General features: G+C 48.7%; 1 protein-coding gene across 4 annotated transcripts in view; it reads left to right on the forward strand.

Moving 5' to 3' along the window:
• The first annotated feature begins 3,289 nt into the window (after positions 1-3,289).
• The window catches only part of LOC133349307 (very low-density lipoprotein receptor-like), a 43,074-nt gene continuing 26,973 nt past the window's right edge, over positions 3,290-19,390 (forward strand). For 3 of the 4 annotated variants that reach the window (XM_061562685.1, XM_061562684.1, XM_061562689.1), the window contains exons 1-2: positions 3,290-3,780; positions 15,161-15,280. In XM_061562685.1, the coding sequence (XP_061418669.1) occupies positions 3,612-3,780; positions 15,161-15,280 (289 nt within the window). In that variant the 5' untranslated portion in view covers positions 3,290-3,611. The remainder of the gene's footprint in view (positions 3,781-15,160; positions 15,281-19,390) is intronic. The other variant, XM_061562686.1, reaches the window with a different exon arrangement.

Raw genomic sequence — 19,390 nt, forward strand, 5'->3', positions numbered from 1 at the left:
ATAACCATGAGCGGATGACGTCACTCCACATGCCGCACCCCTCCCCAATAACCATTAGCGGGTGACGTCACTCCACATGCCGCACCCCTCCCCAATAACCATTAGCGGGTGACGTCACTCCACATGGGGCAACCCCCTCCCCCCATCATTAATCAGCATGAGCTGAACAATTTTTCTATTACATTTTTCAGATTTACTTCAATATACACCCGTCCTTGGGCAAAAAATCTAGTTATTGCTAATATTGCAAGTGAAATCGTTACAACTACTCCAATGGCTTCATATGTAACGATCAATAACGTCATGTAATCACTGTACTGTACTACTTAATTGTATCCGTCGTGATATATAATTGGAAACGTGTGCGCTGATCAGGCGTGTGAACTAATTCGCGTTAAAGAGCCTCTTTGGGCTAATTGTGTGCAATGTTAGAGGCGCTTTCACGGTGCATTCCGAGTCCTCCAATTATAGTGATTGGTTCACAGAGCCTCCCCTTCCCCTCCGCGACTGATTTACAATTATTGTACGCGCTTAATTTCGTCTCAAACAGGTCATTGGATAATTTTTAAAAGATGCGTTTAAGGTGCATTGAGATCGGTGAAAGACATCCCAGTAAACATGCCCAACGTTGAGCCAACGTTGCCATGTGGTAGAAACCATTTGTCTAACGTTGGCCCAAAGTGTTGCTGTGTTAGAGGCTTTGAAACAAATCAATACATTTTACTTTGTACTGCCGTATAAACATTTATCTCCGTGTATTTTAGTGGGGTATCTCTAAATGGATCACGCATTTATAATTTTCTTATCCGCTACAAACGTCGGTCGATGGCTCACTGATGGCCTCGAGTCTGCCTCTCCCGAGTGAGTGTGTGCATGTTTTGGTGACGTCTGGCTAATTGCTCGCTTGAAAGCGCGCGGCAACAAACACGATTTGGCGCGTGCATGAAGAGCGGCGCACGTGGTGAGCCCAGACACGTGGTGAGCCCTGGAACACGTGGTGCTACCTGGTCTCACGTCGCCTGGGTGGGGGGCGGATGGGATGGGGGTGGATGGGATGGAGGGCGGATGGGATGGGGGTGGATGGGATGGGGGGGTGGATGGGATGGGGGTGGATGGGAGGTGGATGGGATGGAGGTGGATGGGATGGGGTGGATGGGATGGAGGTGGATGGGATGGGGGGGGTGGATGGGAGGTGGATGAGATGGAGGTGGATGGGATGGGGGTGGATGGGATGGGGGTGGATGGATGGGGGGGTGGATGGGATGGGGGGTGGATGGGAGGTGGATGGGATGGAGGTGGATGGGATGGGGGTGGATGGGATGGAGGTGGATGGGATGGGGGTGGATGGGATGGGGGGGTGGATGGGAGGTGGATGGGATGGGGGTGGATGGGATGGGGGGGGTGGATGAGAGGTGGATGGGATGGGGGTGGATGGGATGGGGGTGGATGGGATGGGAGGTGGATGGGATGGGGGGTGGATGGGATGGGGGTGGATGGGATGGGGGTGGATGGGATGGGGGTGGATGGGATGGGGGGGTAGATGGGAGGTGGATGGGATGGGGGTGGATGGGATGAGGGTGGATGGGATGGGAGGTGGATGGGATGGGGGTGGATGGGATGGGAGGTGGATGGGATGGGGGTGGATGGATGGGGGTGGATGGGATGGGGGTGGATGGATGGGGGTGGATGGGGTGGGGGTGGATGGGATGGGGGTGGATGGGATGGGGGTGGATGGGATGGGGGGGTGAATGGGATGGTAGGTGGATGGGATGGGGGTGGATGGGATGGGGGTGGATGGGATGGGGGGGTGGATGGGAGGTGGATGGGATGGAGGTGGATGGGATGGGGGTGGATGGGATGGAGGTGGATGGGATGGGGGTGGATGGGATGGGGGGGGTGGATGGGAGGTGGATGGGATGGGGGTGGATGGGATGGGGGGGTGGATGAGAGGTGGATGGGATGGGGGTGGATGGGATGGGGGTGGATGGGGTGGGAGGTGGATGGGATGGGGGGGTGGATGGGGGTGGATGGGATGGGGGTGGATGGGATGGGGGGGTGGATGGGAGGTGGATGGGATGGGGGTGGATGGGATGAGGGTGGATGGGATGGGAGGTGGATGGGATGGGGGTGGATGGGATGGGAGGTGGATGGGATGAGGGTGGATGGGATGAGGGTGGATGGGATGAGGGTGGATGGGATGGGAGGTGGATGGGATGGGGGTGGATGGGATGGGAGGTGGATGGGATGGGGGTGGATGGATGGGGGTGGATGGGATGGGGGTGGATGGGATGGGGGGGGGTGAATGGGATGGGAGGTGGATGGGATGAGGGTGGGTGGATGGGGGTGGATGGGGTGGGGGTGGATGGGATGGGGGTGGATGGATGGGGGTGGATGGGGGTGGATGGATGGGGTGGATGGGGTGGGGGTGGATGGGATGGGGGCGGATGGGATGGGGGTGGATGGATGGGGGTGGATGGGATGGGGGTGGATGGATGGGGGTGGATGGATGGGGGGTGGATGGGATGGGGTGGATGGGGGTGGATGGGATGGAGGGTGGATGGATGGATGGGGGTGGATGGGATGGGGGTGGATGGATGGGGGTGGATGGGATGGGGGTGGATGGATGGGGGTGGATGGGGTGGGGGTGGATGGGACGGGGGTGGATGGGACTGGGGGTGGATGGGACGGGGGTGGATGGGGTGGGGGTGGATGGGGTGGGAGTGGATGGGACGGGGGTGGATGGGACGGGGGTGGATGGGATGGGGGTGGATGGATGGGGGTGGATGGGATGGGGGTGGATGGGATGGGGGTGGATGGGATGGGGGTGGATGGATGGGGGTGGATGGGGGTGGATGGATGGGGGTGGATGGGGTGGGGGGTGGATGGATGGGGGTGGATGGGATGGGGGTGGATGGATGGGGGTGGATGGGGTGGGGGTGGATGGATGGGGGTGGATGGGATGGGGGTGGATGGATGGGGGTGGATGGGATGGGGGAGTGGATGGGATGGGGGGTGTCTGGTTTCGCTTATCGAACTTCGAGTTCACTCTGATAAACGTTACGATGACAATTATCCACAATCATGAAATTCACCGGGTGTTGGAGTGGGACGGCTGTCACGCTGTACGGCGTACACGCGCGTGCCTGACACACACACACACAGAGTGAAAGCTCGTAGATTAATTGGCTCCCACTGAGTATAAATACGACTTCCATGAGCACGTGCAGGGCAGCGTTCCGCACACACCCCCCTCGTGACGTCAAGCCGGAGAGAGCCCGAGGGCTGCCGGAGCAGCTCATTGCTACGACGAAGAAGACAGCAGCAGGCGGCAAGCAGCAAGCACGCTGCCGCTTCTTGCCCCCCACCGCTCGTGTTCTAGTAGCAAGGCTTGGAGACAACAACAACAACACCACCACCACCAATTCATCGTGGTTCATTGATTCCGTCCTCCGGCTTGAGCGATTTGTCACGGCTGTCTCTCCAGCATTACTGGCCGGAACACGTGGGGGTTGACCACGCCGGGTGTGCGGCTGTGGGGTCTTGCTGCTGTTGTTGTTAATACCGATTTGGAAGCCTTTCACACACCCCCCCCCCCCATCTCTCCCCGCTACATGGAGAAGCATGCTTCGTCTACTCGGGATGCCCGGCAATGTTCGCCTGTCACTGCCGCCCGTGTCGTTGTTGTGTTCACGGCTTCGTCCCGGCGGCTGCTGATGATGATGCTGATGATGATGGCCGTGGCCTTGCCGGGGCTGCTCCCCTCGGCAGCCGCAGCGCCAGGTGAGTGCCTCGCAACACACACCACACACACAACGGGGTGAGCCACGGTGGGGTGTTAGTAGGTGACTGGTGTGTGTATGGTGTTAGTAGGTTATTGGTTCTGTGTGTGTAGGGTGGGTGGTAGGGGTTATTGGTTCTGTGTGTGCAGGGGTGGGGGGGGGGGTAGTGTGTGTGTGTGGTGTTGGTAGGTTATTGGTTCTGTGTGTGTGTGTGTGGTGTTGGTAGGTGATTTGGTGTGGGGGGGTGTCAGTAGGTGCTTGGGTATGTGTCGCTTGGTGTTGTGTTGGTAGTTGGTGTGGGGGGTGTTGGTAGGTGATTGGTGCAGTGTGTGCGGGGGGGGGGTGCGGTGTTTGTAGGTGATGGGTATGTGTCGCTTGGTGTGGTGATAGTAGGTAGTGTGTGTGGTGTTAGTAGGTGATTAGTGTGGTGTGTGTAGGGTATTGGTGCGGGGGGGGGGTGGTGTTAGGTAGTGTGCGGTGTTGATAGGTCGTGGGGGGGGGGGGATGTGTGGTGTTTGTAGGTCACTGGTGTGTGTGTGTGTGGGGGGCCGTGGTGGGTTGCGGGTTGCGCCCTGACCCCCCCCCCCACCACCGGCAGTGGCGATTATCGAAACCGGTTCTGGGCCTCTCCTTCCCTAGGTCGACTCGGCCTCAAATTGGTGTTCATCTCCTAGGGAGACGAAGGCGGCCGGGCGTGGTGCTCTCTAACAGCACTTGTGCCCCTACAGCCTGTTAAAGATACACGTGTGTGTGTGGGGGGGGGGGGGGTATTAGTCTTCGTTGTTTGTTAGGCAGATGCAGCATTGCTGGTGTTGGGCTTGCTATGGCAGGGTAGATCGGTAGTGAAGGCAGCTAGACGTGTGGGGTAGTGACTGTGGTGCTGGAGACACGCAGATGCGGAACTGCGCCTACCGGCATGAAGGTGACTGGGTAGGTGGTGACCTAAGGTCGCGTTTGCTGGTGGGTGGTGTATGGGGGGGGGGGGCATTTATTGGTAGTTTTGTGGGGTTTAAAGGTGGGGGGGGTATTTGCTGGTAATTTTGTGGGGTTTAAAAAGGTAGGTGGTGTATTGGCGGGGGTATTTGCTGGTAATTTTGTGGGTTTAAAGGTAGGTGGTGTATTGGCGGGGGGGTATTTGCTGGTAATTTTGTGGGGTTTAAAGGTAGGTGGTGTATTGGCGGGGGGGTATTGCTGGTAATTTGTGGGGTTAAGGTAGGTGTGTATTGGCGGGGGTAATTTGCTGGTAATTTTGTGGGGTTTAAAGGTAGGTGGTGTATTGGGGGGGGTATTTGCTGGTAATTTGTGGGGTTTAAAGGTAGGTGGTGTATTGGCGGGGGGGTATTTGCTGGTAATTTTGTGGGGTTTAAAGGTAGGTGGTGTATTGGGGGGGGGTATTTGCTGGTAATTTTGTGGGGTTTAAAAGGTAGGTGGTGTATTGGCGGGGGGTATTTGCTGGTAATTTTGTGGGGTTTAAAGGTAGGTGGGTATTGGCGGGGGGTATTTGCTGGTAATTTGTGGGGTTTAAAGGTAGGTGGTGTATTGGCGGGGGTATTTGCTGGTAATTTTGTGGGTTTAAAGGTAGGTGGTGTATTGGCGGGGGGGGTATTTGCTGGTAATTTTGTGGGGTTTAAAGGTAGGTGGTGTATTGGCGGGGGGGTATTTGCTGGTAATTTTGTGGGTTTAAAGGTAGGTGGTGTATTGGCGGGGGGGTATTTGCTGGTAATTTTGTGGGGTTTAAAAAGGTAGGTGGTGTATTGGCGGGGGGTATTTGCTGGTAATTTTGTGGGGTTTAAAGGTAGGTGGTGTATTGGCGGGGGGTATTTGCTGGTAATTTTGTGGGGTTTAAAGGTAGGTGGGTGGTGTGTGTTGGTAGTTTTCTCTGCGGTATTCTGTCGGGAGGCGAGAAACTTGTATGTGCAGTACAACATGTCTCAGGGTAGGGTGGCCAAGCACACGAATAAGCTGTAAGGTGGAGAGATGGGGTGTGATGGTGTTGGTGTCCAAATCCGTGCAGAGTTGTAATTGCAAGTCCACCATGTGCTTGGTGTGGGGTTTAAAGGGCCGTGTTGTGTTTTTCAATCGGTGGCGTTGAACGTGTGAAATTCTTTCGCACCGCACGTAGCCAACCTTGCTCGTCGGAGTGCGTGAAGGACGACCACAATCTGTGAACTTACGATGTTGTGTGTAAGTACACGTGTCGTACTATCCTATTGAATGGTGCATCCTTGCAGCTCGCGTTAACCACGTGGTGCTGGGGAGCGGTGGCGCAGTGGCCGGCGCACTGCGCTACTAACCGGTTCGAGCACGTGAACCGGTTCTTGGAACCCTCCTCGTAGGTTGCACTCTGCCTCCCCAGATGATTGACCTGGTATGGCAAGTGGGTCTCCCCAGTCTTCGTTTTACACGCACAAAGGCGGCCGATGCTGTGCCCTCTGCACTTGCCTCGGCAGTGTTACAGGCTATCTGGGGAGTCTTTGTAGTTGTCATTCATTTGCGTGTGTTTGTGTATACACTTGTGTTTATATAATGTGCCTTTAGCGTACGTTGCATTGGAATGTGTAACAATCTTAATTCGTATACTGACATTTGAGTACTGTATATACAGTCTGCGTATCTGTACAAAGTGTGTCGTGGGGAGCGGTGGCGCGGTGGTTGGCGCACTGGGGGAGCGGTGACGCAGTGGTTAGCACACCCGCGTTCAAATCGTCTCGGCCACGACCAGCAGTGACGAGAGCTATATCTGGGGACCGGTCATTTAACCCCAAACTCTTCTCCCCAGATCAACTTTACTCTTTAATTGACACTCACCTGCCCAGGGTGTTGTGTAATAAACATTGGCACATGGGGAGAGACAAAGGCGGTGTTCGGCCATCCGTTTTACACAGCCGCGCCTGTAGTACAGTCTGTACAGAGTTAGACTGATGGCCTTAATCTAAGTTGTCTTGTGGTTGTTGTTTGACTTGCATCCCACTGGGATTTTTGCAGTCTTGGTGTACGGTGGCTTTTTCTGCAATATTTTGCGGTCTTTTCTTGGATTTTCTGTTTGCACAGTCACTTTTAAGATGTTTTCTTGTTCATGTTTTAGTTTTGCGGTTGCACCCGATTCAAGAGCCGAATGGCTCGCAGGGATATACCTAATATATATAAACTTGAACTAATAGGTGCTCGCTAACTGTTCCAAGCTGCAGTGCTTTGCCCCAATGTGAACCACGTGTGGACAAGCAGTCTTAGTGGGATTCTCAGGGTCAAATTAATGTTAATTATAATTTCGCAGCCACGAGTGCGTGCGACTTTAACTTCTGTTCTTGCTGTGTAGTATTGTTTATTATACGATAAAAACCGGCCGCCTTTGTCTTCAACACCGGGAAGACAAAGACGTCCGGGTGTAGTTGATGTTGGCTGCTCTCTAACGGCCCCTTGCCCCGCCACTTTTGCAGGCTACACGGGGGATCTTTACCTTTGTTCTGTGGTGAGGGTGATTTAGTTGCCGGGTGTTTACTGAGAGTGGATTAAGTGCCGATGTACACTGAATGAGGTCTGTGTCCTTGAGTGTTTGCTTGAATGAAGAAAGACTGCATCTTTGTACGTGTACTGGTTGGTGTAGTTAAGTTGTGAATATACCCTTTGAGGCGTATACTGAATGGGTGTTCTGTATGTACGTTTGTGTTTTGTGAGTATTGGTGTGATACATGCTGCGTTGTGTACAGTGCACTGTACACGCACGTGGTTTGTGTGTCCTTGAAACGCCACGTGTGCGGTGTACAGTGCCTGCATGTAATGCAATCGCGAACAATAATCGCACCCATTGTGTTTATAACACTACGGCACACAATTAATACTGACATGCAATCTGTACAACAGCGCATGGTGATGAATACGTTAGATGATCCATTACTGCTGTAACTGCGATGTGGTTGATGGTGTAACAACCATTGCGGCTGTGGTCATGCATTTAAGCCTGCTCGGATGTTTTATTCATGAGCTGTAATGAATTATGACGAGTTATAATAATGATTATCGGCGCTGGTGTTAGTTATTGTACCACAGAATTTCGTGATGCTGACTATACGGTGTACAGTACTTTGTGATGTAATTGTGGCATTGTAATGGTCCAAACCTAATTTAAACGCTACCATATTAACTCTATAATGCAATGATCCTTTCAAGGCCATGGTCCATGTAATACAGGCTGTGATTTGTCACCAGACCTAGACCGGAATACTCTACTGAAATTAGTGACCTTGTACTGTATTGTTTAGACTAGCTTCACTTACAATGTATTCGTAAAATACCAAATGGTCAATATAACTGCATGTAGCAGTGCCCAATGTGATGCATTGACTTGTAAGAAGAGACCCGCTACGTTAGGGGCTGGCCAGATTAACTAACCAGAATCTCACACCACGTGTGTGGCTAGATAATGGTTGCAAGTTGACCCATTAAAAACAAAACCGAACGGCGTTTAATGTACAGAGTGTCTTTCGGTAAAGTCACTTGGATGGGAAAATAAAGACATGATAGATCACGATGTTTCGATCGCAACAACAAGCATTCGTCTTCGGGTGAAAGAAACATGCCTCTAACGAGGCAATTGTATAGAGGGGGGGGCGAGAGAGGGTTGGGATAGAATTCAAAGAGGGCTTTGGTGAAAGAAGAAATGTGACCAAGGAAGCTTTGATATCAAACTTAACCAAATTTAGAAATGTGTCTATGTGACTTTACCGAAAACCTAAGTGAAATCCTGCCTTCACGAAAGCTTCTAGTCAAGATTGGTGTGTAATATATGCACCGTGTAAATATTCGTGTCACTCCTCTGCCGGGATGAGTGACATGGGGTAAGTTTTAAAGCTAAGAGTAGGTGAAATGCATGTGCAAAACATCTTAATTACTAAACTTTTATTGTCTTCAAAAGGACTTCCATTATATGCTGTTGCTGGAAATGGCTACAATGCTTGTCTTCCAAATACACAAGGTATATCAATGGCCCTAATATCCACGTTTCCCACATTTGTGGCATGTCTTTGCTAAAAACATGTGCATGGACATGTCATTACCGCATTCATCTTACTGTTTTTATTCGAAACTGTGCTAAATCAAACTTATCATTTCTCTACACACCCCCCCCCCCCCCCCCCCATCAATGCGGTGAAGAAGCCGTGTCTTGTACTGCAAATACGTCCCTGGGTAGTAAGTGTTTATTTCCCAATTGCTTATGCCTCGATGCACAGAAAATGGCTACTCCCTGCAAGCTTTGCTTTTGTGACCAGGACTGTAATATTTTAAAAATTACCTAGTTTCCAGATTCGGTGTGAGGTAAACGTGGCATAACTTCGAGAACTTTCCAGTAATATAAATACAGGGGCCTTAAGGCCCACAAGTTCATTTTAGTTCCAGCTGCCCAAGTGGATACAAATCTGCATTTTTCTGAGATGGCATCAAGTGGCTGCAAGCATCCGGCAGACGCATGTCTGCGGCCAATTTATCAAGACAAGAGCGAAAAAGTATTCTGTGGAAGCATCTGCTAAGGTGTGAGGCCAAGAAGGTAAGATGGACAATTGTTGCTTGGCATTTTGTTCTAAAATTTGTTTTAGAACTTTTATTTTCAAATGTTTTACAATTTTCAATGTTATTGAGAAAAATATATGACAATGTTGCGAGAATCTTACACGTCATGGGTAAAAAAAAAAAAATTGTAGGATGGTAGAGGGTAAGAACCATGAAGTTCACTATCCCGATTAATTTGGAAACTCGCTGACCACTCGAGCAACTGCTACTTTGACGTTTGGAAGGGTCCATGCAAGACTGGCAAGAATGCAGCTGCTATAGTGTATCAACCTTCCTTCATCCATTGCCCCGGTGCCACACTGCCATGAGTGTCTTGTACCCACTCTGGAGAGAGCAGCTGTCTTTTAGAGGACAGCAAGTCGGAGTGAGGAAGACTTGGATCCAGATGACAATTACAGAGGTGGAGCTGAGGAGAACCCAAAATACCTAGACTTAATCAGATCTTGGTCTCACAAAGTCCAATGCCGAGCTTTTGACATTTAGGCTCAAGCAGTGGAACTTGTTGGATGAAAGTGCAAGTCGCAGATCTGAAGCATCGCCAATCTTTTTGCAGCTTCTTTACCCGTCAAGATTGGCTCTGCTTCTGCCACAATGTGACCAGTCTGTTCGAGGCAATAGGAATCGTCTGTAACCAGAATGAGTGGCGCATCTTCATTGACAGCTCATCCAGGAGCCTCAAAGCCGTGCTGCTCCATAATGGTAACAAGTACCTGGCTCACTGGGTGCACCTCAAAGGATTACAACAGACCTTGCTTGGACGCCTTGAAGTATGATGAGCGCAGCTGGGAGGTCATCGGACTTCAAAATGGTGGCATTCCTTCTTGATTTGAAGCTTTCACTGCAGTAATCCATACTCTTTGGTTCTTTCAGTAAAGTGATGTCGGTAGAAAAAATAATAGATCACAACACGCGCAATCCTCGTCAGGTGAGACAACTACTCGCCTACTTTGGCAGAGTTCTTGCTGTCATCTCACCTGATTGCTTGTTACGATCAATGTCGTGAGCTCTTGTTTTTTTCTACTTGCATGACTTGCTGAAAGGAACCAAAGTATGGTGGTATTCCTGATGGGTCTCCAAGGCAATTTTGCACTACCACAGCTGGGGACTGGCCACAGCGGACTGAGTTCTCTGTGGGCAAGAACAACGTCAAGTGGGAGCCCACTAGTGGACCCCTGGAAGGTGCTGATGCCGCCACTGCACATCCAATTTGGCCTTGTGAAACAATTTGTCGGAGCTGTAGATAAGGAGTCGGCAGCCTTCAAGTACCTTCAAGACTTCTTCCCTAAGCTGTCTGAGGCAAAGGTCAAAACTGCTGTCTTTGTTGAACCACAGAGATGAAGAATATCCTGGAGTGCAATGAAGTCCCCAAGAAGCTCACTCATAAGGAGAAAGCGGCTTGGAACAGCTTTGTCGCAGTGGCTCGTGGCTTCCTGGGCAATCACAAGGTCGACAACTATGTGGAGCTGGTTGAGACTGAAGAGCTACGGCACAATGGGCTGTAGGATGTCCCTCAAAGTTCATATCCTTGATGCTCATCTTGATAAATTCAAGGAGAACATGGGAGTGTACTCGTTCGGAGCAAGGCGAGCGCTTCCACCAGGATATACTGGACTTTGAATGCCGCTACCAAGGACAATATTACGAGAACATGATGGGAGACTACATTTTGGGGGCTGATTCGTGAAAGTTATTTACAGTATAATCGTAAATCTCAAACTACTCTTCTAAATCTTTCGTAGTAATTTTTGTATTACTTTAGTATAAAACATGTTACTTTTCGTTTGTAGGTTCCGTACTATGACTAAACAGACAATTTACCCGTTTTTGCCATTTGAAAATAAGTACATTTTAAAATGTCACAAGCAAAGTTTGTGGGGAATAATAGCCATGTTCTTTACTTTTTGAGACATCGCTATTGAAAAAATAACTTGCTACCCAGGGACAAATTGTGTTTTACTATAATCTATTGCCCACTGCTTATTGTATCGTCATTTTACAACTTTGCCACAGTTAATTTGCAGCTCCCCCAGATGACCTCTGCCGTCTGTCCAAAACAAACCCTGGACTTTGTGCGTGGCATCGAGTCTGAGGGGCATTGGTGGATCGCCAAGAGCTTTTGAGTGACATCCATGTTACAGGGCAATGAGAAGCCGCCCCCCCCCCCCCCCCCCGTGTCATATGGCAGGGTCTCTATGGGCCCCATTTTTAGGGTTCATCCTGGGACGAGGTTGGTGTGGCTGGCACTGGACTGAAGTCGTATGACCAAGGACAAAGAGCTTCCCTGTATAGCCTTTAACATGCTTTTAGGGCAAATGCTGGTATTGAGCACCGACTAAAGGCTGGCACACTACAGCTGGGTGGCCTAACACCACGCCTGGCCGCAATTCTCCCCCAGTGGCAATGTTTACACACCACCAGGTACTCATTTGAGGCAGTCGGCACCAGTAAAGGCCCTGGACCAGTAATGCAGTGTGCTCGCATCTATGCCACCACTCGCCACAACCGTGAGCCCTCTGTGCTACCCATCTGTCTTTGTGCTAATCGTGTACTGATGTGCTGGTGGTCTGTTTGAAATTAATTGAGAATGAAGTGCTTTGTTGCACTGGGTCTAAGGCCATGCCTGCTGTCAAGTGGATCGTTTTTTTACTTTCCACTGCGCCTGTTGCCTATGGCCGTTTTTGAAATGGTTTAACGTGCAATAACGTTTGTCTTTAAAAATAATAGATGTTATTTTGCTCTCTTACACGGTGCATCCACTTATCCTGCCCATTACTCTTCGTGGAGGCCTGTTGGCTGATTTGCATTGACAGTTTGGATTTTTATGTGATGTGGCGCAGGCATGTAGTTTGGCGCAGTGGTCTGAACCCAGTGGAGGAGGTGAGTTTGTCCTAGTCGTGGCTGAGTATTTTAATTGGTCGGTGTATGCCGGGCCTCCTCCAGCTTGTGCTGACCATTGGGGTACAATGTGGTCCACTGGTTGGAAATGTGCCGGAGCCACATGCGGCTCTTTAAGGACTGCTTTGGTGTTGGCTTCCTCGCCTGGTATGAACAAGGCCGGGGGTTAGATCCCAACCCAGACTCTTGTCTATTGGGATTTGCATGTTCTCTCTGGTCGTGTGGGTTTTATTTCTCCTGGGTCGTCTGGGGGTGTTTTTTTTCCCCCTCCATTTTAGAACCCACATGCATTGATTTTTATTAGCTGCTGCACATGTCCACCTAAGCCACTTCGTTGCGCTGTCATCGGTGGCAGGTCTCTTGACTCGAGTTGATATAACTTGGTGGGCTTTACCTAGTAGGATGGCTTATTTTGGAATGTTCGGTTTGTTTACCTTGTGCTTTGGTTTTCCTGTGCTTTTGTATTTGTAACATTTTTAGCTGCCCCCACTAGACATCTGTTTACAAAGCTTTAGCTCCAAGTTGACCTCCAACATAAATTGTTTTATTACAGGCCAGTCTTATTTGGGTGCATTGCAACTCTTACTATTTTTAGTTTACCAAATTCGAAATAAAATGGGTTTTTTTTGACAAACCCCCATGACTCTCCCACAGAGCCCTTGGAGCACGAGTTATTTTCACAACTGCCGTATTGTCCCCAGCTATTTGACTAACACTGGCTCGTAACAAATAGTGTTCTGTATTAGGTTAACGATTTGGGCTAATGGCCCCTTGAGATACTACAGATCAACTGGCTGAAGTCACTGCACATCACCAATCTTGTGCCATGGAAAATAATCATGCTTCGAATTTGACCGATGTTTTGCCATGTTGGTGTAGGGGGGGGAGAGCTTCGTGTAGCAGTGGATTGATGCAGGGTTTTAAATTGCATTACATTTGCCTTCCCCCCCATGATTTTTGTCACTACTGACCAGCATTGTACAATTGCCAGTAAATTGGACTGCCCAGCTTTGCTTGCAATGCTGTTGATTAAACATTCGGAATGCAGTATGAAGGCTATAATTTCATGTAAATTCTGTTGGACTGCTGTGAGGCTTTTATTAGTTTTGCCCTTGTGCTTATGATCAGCCGTTAAAATAATGCCGTTTTCACTGCTGTGACAATTTTATTACAGGTGTGGCATTTAAGTGGTGCTGGAAACACTCTAAAATGTAGAATTGCTTCAACCGCATTCTGCCTTGGGACATTTGGTTGAAGACCATTTTCGTTTTGAACTTTATTTTCTGCTTCAAGTTTTTAAAGGGTGTGGTTGCAGACCTCGGCTATTATGACTAATATACACAATGCTCTTTTCAATTCATAAAATCCTTTCAAAGGATTGCCCCCCCCCCCCCCACACATTGCTCATTTTGAAGGCAAATCATTTGTGGCTAATATGGTATTAAAAGTAAATATGAATTAGATTATTATTAAATTTATTTCTACGTGACTTTACCGAAAGAACCAAAGCATAATTACTTTGATTATTTGACGATTGAGATCTTTCCTGAAATATTTGGCGCTAAAATTCGCAACTGTTCTACTATGATCATGTCTTTATGAAAACGGTATCGTGCCTGGAATACAGTAATTGTGATGCGTTTACATTTTTAGAATGGATGGTTTTTGATATGTGACCCCATCCAATGGGTATGCTCTGAAAGTTTGAAGTCAAATTACTTTACCGTACCATTTGCATCCTTCATGTTGGCTTGACTTTTGTCTCAATGAGTGTATCTTGTAAAAAAGGGGCTGAAGTTTGTGCTGAAATACGTACAGCTTGTCACACGCTTGATCGACTCTTACGTTTTCCCTTGCCCCCCCCTTCACTGAAACAATTTCCCATCCGTATTAGTCACCTTTTTGCTCAACGCATTTTCCCTTCCACCACCCCTTAACCTCCCCCCTCAACTGCCACCGTTTTCCCTCATTCTTACATAGCTTTCACTCAATCAATTTCGCTTTCAATTCACGCATCGATTTGCCCATAGCGTGTCCTATTTCACGCGCCGCCTCTCCACCATTTACATTAATGTACTATTAATTCTGTGTAAAGCACCTTAAGGCACTATAGAAATACTTTATAAGAATGGGATGCGTCAAATCTTTCCCACCCATACAGACAACGTAGTAATCAGTCTGGGGGTTGAATGGCAGATTTGGTTTACCTTGACCACTTCAGTTTGGGCTGCTGAAGAGTGGTGAGGTGGGCACGGCATCGGTTTCATTATCTACTTCTGACGTTGGCCATTGTGGGCAATGGAGCTCTGGTCACCCAGGTTCATCGTGCAGTCCACACCCACTGCGCACCGCCTGCTCTAATGTTGCACTTTTCTCGACCGTTCGGACAAGTTTTTGTTTTGTCCCCTTTATCACCACCAATTCATTGCTTTGGGTGGAGACTCTTCCCCAGGCACACTCGTGGTTCTTTATGGTTGCTGCAATATTTTTTTCATGATGTGACACAATTATTACTGCTATGATTGTCGTTTGCTTTCCCCCCCCTATTTTTAGTAATCTGTACCGGAAGTACAAGTTCACCTCCCAATTCATTCGTCTTGTCTGCCATGAATATTATAATTGTGACCTATTTACAATTGCAATCCACCTACAGATTAACACGGTTGGCCATGTATAATGCAAAAAAAAAAAATCTGTTTTGCAACCCTGATTTTAAATTCAGGAAAATACTGGAAGTTGCAAAACCACCATTGTCTGGAAAAAAATTCAAATGCACCAATTTCATGGGCAAATTACTATTTCGAACCTTGATTCAAAAATAAGGCCAGTTTTTATTGCTTTGCACAACTTGTCTTACGAGTGTTCTTGTCCTAGGAAAACCTCACCCCCCCCCCCCCCCCCCAATTGTTCTGTTGCTGCAGGCGAGTGGACTGCTTGCTTGGATACTCAGTTCCAGTGCCGTAATGGCCGGTGCGTGACTCTCGCCTGGCGCTGTGATGGTGACCTTGACTGCCCGGACAACAGTGACGAGGAAAACTGCCGTGAGTTTACGCTGCGTGGTTGGAACACGGCCTTCTACAAAGGGGGGTGTGGAGTATGTGGGAGGGGGGGGTGCGATGCAAAAGTGCCTACGAGGACGGATTTTTGCTGGGCCTCTTAAATTTGTACCTGTGGCCAACATCTATGCTGGAATGTGTGCATGTTGAACTTTTTACAACGTACTTGGGCAATGGTGCTAATTCAAGATGTGGTCTGAACTTGGCCTGCATTGAGGCATTTGGTTGGTTACACTGCTTTGTGAACCACCCCAGGTGTCTTAACGCCCACCTACTGATACCGTAAGTGCAGCGTAATCCTGAAGCTGTCCGTCCTCCCCTAGGTCGGCTCGGCCTTAAAAATGGCTGAACATCTGCGCTACGGTTGGGTGCTAGCCACATTGCCTTTTACGTGCCATCCTGGCCTTTCCAGGTTCCTCCAACGGCACTTCCCCCAAATATGTTGGCCTATGTGGCAGACCTTTGAAATGGCACAACCTTTTTGGGGTGTAACAGTGCTTGCCTCCTATAAAAACTCTAAGTTTCATTTTGTGGTCATTTCGGTTGTAAGTGAAGCTACCATGAGCCTACCCTAGGTAGTATTTATCTTGTCTAATTGCTTCATGGTGTGCATTTGTAGTGGATTCAACAGTCGCGGATGTACTCTTTGGAGGCAACACATTTATTAACACCAACACACGGTAACTACCCCTTGACACTATCAACCTGTGGTGGTGTACCACGAGGCTAACTGCACTAATTACACTAGCTACAACTGACCGGACCACAGCTTGGGTCCAGGTCCACGTGTTGGCGATTCTGTAGGACTTAAAACGTAGATTGTTCAGGATGAACAGCAGCTGGTCCCTTCTGGGACCCAGCTTGTATCCTCTGGCGTGGCTGGCTCTGCCCTTAGCCATGCCCACCTTCGAACCCTCGAGCAGGATCTTGGCCCTGACACATGACCACCCCTAGCCCCCACTTGGGGGGGGGGGGGGGGCCCTGTGTAGACTTGACTGCTCACGTGTCCTCTGGGGTCAACCAGAGTGCCACGGCCTATAGTAACCCCATTCTCCGAGGCTGACACTCGCACCCTATCCTGTAGGGGTTAGCACTGCACGCAGAGTGGTACCATCCGGTGCTGTTGGTCAGCGCTCGCCACGCCGCTCCAGGGCCAGTACTGCACCCACGAGTGGTGCCCGCGCTGTTAATACACCGCACGCCGTGCCCGTCTAGGGCTGGCATTGCAGTGACATCCGCAATGTCACCACATTTAAGAATGGTATTACAAAGTCGGCCTAGCGTATAATGCTACTTGGTCAACCCCATGCGTTATGCAGCTTTCCATTTACTGTGTAAAAAGGTCAAATGGGATGTCTTTTTGTGGTAAGTTGGTCAATTAATAATGCCCCTTTTGGGTTTCATAAGGAAGTCTTCAAAGCTACATGTTGGCATTGCTCTAAATGATAAATATTTGATTATTCAGACTTTAATTATTCCTAGCAGTGGTGCATGAACCCCACAACTTGGCATCAGCTGGCTGTCTGGACGTGGCTAAAGATATCGTGCCCCCCCTCCCCACACTGCCAGGGTTTATTCTGGGTTTTGGTGACGCGTGACTGCGTGTCTGAGCCCAAAGCACATGTGACAGCAGAAGCTGCCGCTGTCCTTTTAGTGAAATCTGGCACTCGGTGGGTTGCACTCGTGTTGAGGGCATCTGAACATTGGCGTGGATTTAAAGGTTGGCCATGATTTTACAGCTGCCTTTTGTGCTCCTGAAGCACTTTTAGTTTTACGCCTGATCTTTCGGTTCCAAAGTACATACCCAAGGGCCCAAAATTCCAAGTAGCCACAAACAAATTTTAGAGGTATCGTGTTCGTGGTGATATCGGACACTGCGCCCTGTGCTGGGAGTTTAAAACTCGACTCCTGTGGGGAGTTACTGGTGCTTGATTATTCTCCCTAAATTTAAAGTTGGTTCTGTTATGAAAGAAACGTCCATCCAGAACTTTCACAATGGGATCGTATTTGTATAATGTTACATTGTTGGGAAATGGGTCCTGGGTGGTGCATGGCTTCTGGGGTCACACGAGTTGGCCATTTCTAATCCCAACACTGTAGGGGCGTGCTTGATGACAGTAGTTGGCACCAGATTTTTATTAAGTGTGCACTAGATAATTTTCCAACCTGCATTTGCAAGGACATTGAAACCTTTGGGCTTGTGTGAATTTTAACCAATTTGTGCCACCATCACCTGGCCACTTCATATTTCCCAAGTAGCTTTGGGGATTTCACGAATCTGTATGATCCCACTGTCCTTGAGGGCTCTTTCACAGGCCATGTACGATGTGTCTGATGTGACTTGAGCAAGAGTCCATTTTACTGACAATTCTGCAGAAATGCCACTCGATTGAACCTCCTAGGGCACCCAAAGTCTTTTTCCACAGAAAATGTCCTCTGCTTGTTTGCACTGTTGCCTTGGATTTTTAGTGTAACTTGCACTAGTGTGCTTGGTTAAGTAGGAATGAACAGCATACTTGCCCAAAGGGAAATGTACTATAACAGAGGAGGTTGGTGTTTTAAATGGATCGATTTAACCATGTTTTTAGTTCCTCGATGGATGCATGGACTTGTGCCAATAACCACTTTACAACAGGTGACCCAGTGGATTAAAATCCCTAGGCACTAGTGTACCAGAATGGGGGTTGGGGATTAACAAAGTTTCTCCCTAGAACACGACCTTGAACTGGAACGGCTTGTAAATAACCAGTGCATTATTATAGCCCTGCCCCTCAATGCCTCACCCATTAACCTCCCGCTTCTTGGTCTCTCGAGGCTTTGGAAGGTGTTATGGTGTTTAACCAGTGGTTTGTGAAATGGCTGTGGCTTCTGGCAAGATGCAATGTTACCTGGCAGAAACTAAACACTGCAAAAGTGGTTTCGGATCCAAACTAAAGTACATTGGTGAGGGATTACATCCATTTCTGTATTGCCATCTCCTGGCCTACCTCGCATCACCTGTTTTTATTCCTGGGTAGCCTCGCATCTGAACCCAGCCGAGTCTTGTTATAAATGTCTGAGCCAACAATTAGGCAGATCTGGCTGCAAACTAATTGTGGTCTCCTTATTACATTGCGATTATTCCATGAGTGACAACTTACTGACGTGCTTTTTTTAGTGCGAGTGTAGCATTTGTTATTGCCTTACGATGGACGACTAGGGGTTATCCTTTACAGACTTCTATGGAATGTCAATGATACTTGGTGATTGTACATCTTAACACCGGTTTCATTTCCAGAAAGGGGTAAATGCCTATTTTTATTGTTTGCAAAAAGGTCCCATTAATGTTAATGCTGTGTGGTACTTGACAAATGTTGACGGTTTCAGATCGTTCGAAGGGGAAATCTTGCAGGTGTAGGAGTCTTTGCATTTAAGTCGCTGCGACTGGGCTTTACTCTGGCATATCTTGCCCAGCAAGGCCACAGTTTGGCTTTAACCATGGCAGTGATATGATGTTCAGTTGAAGTAAAGCAAGAGAAAGGTCTAAAAGGTCCTTTAAAAAAAAATCTCATTACCTGGCTTTTTATTTCAATGCTTAAAAAACAGTTACGTATTCGAATGTATGCTTTGTGGTGGTGTTGCACATTTTATTCGAGCATCTGCTGTCAATTTCAACTTGGCCTGCATCTATCTGGTTGATTGCACTGCTTTATGAACCCACCTGGTGGCTTGTTCAACGGCCCACCTGATTCCGTGACTGCCGAGTAATATGAAGCCACTAGCATTTTTGTGCAGTGTTCCATTTGAGTAATTTTGTCTGGTTGGCCATGTCGGTCAGAGCTGGCACTGTCCCTAATTTGCACGTGGTAGCAGGTAATAGGTGGTGTCAAGACTCCTAAACCACCACCCCCCCTTGGCAAAATTTTAGGTCTACCGTTAATACAGTCACGGCACATGAACATTGCTTGGTTGCTCGCGTTTGCCTTTCATTTTTAGCAGAGGGTACAATGTTATATTTTCTGTGCAAATGGCCTCTAAATGCCCTTGGCCAAAATGGACATTTTGGGTTGCGAGGGCTGGTATGAAAGCACGCGCAACGATCGTACGATCTTAAAT

Source organism: Lethenteron reissneri, chromosome 4 (genome assembly GCF_015708825.2).
Source record: "Lethenteron reissneri isolate LAM-NWPU_2019-01 chromosome 4, ASM1570882v1, whole genome shotgun sequence".
NCBI classification, from domain to species: domain Eukaryota; kingdom Metazoa; phylum Chordata; class Hyperoartia; order Petromyzontiformes; family Petromyzontidae; genus Lethenteron; species Lethenteron reissneri.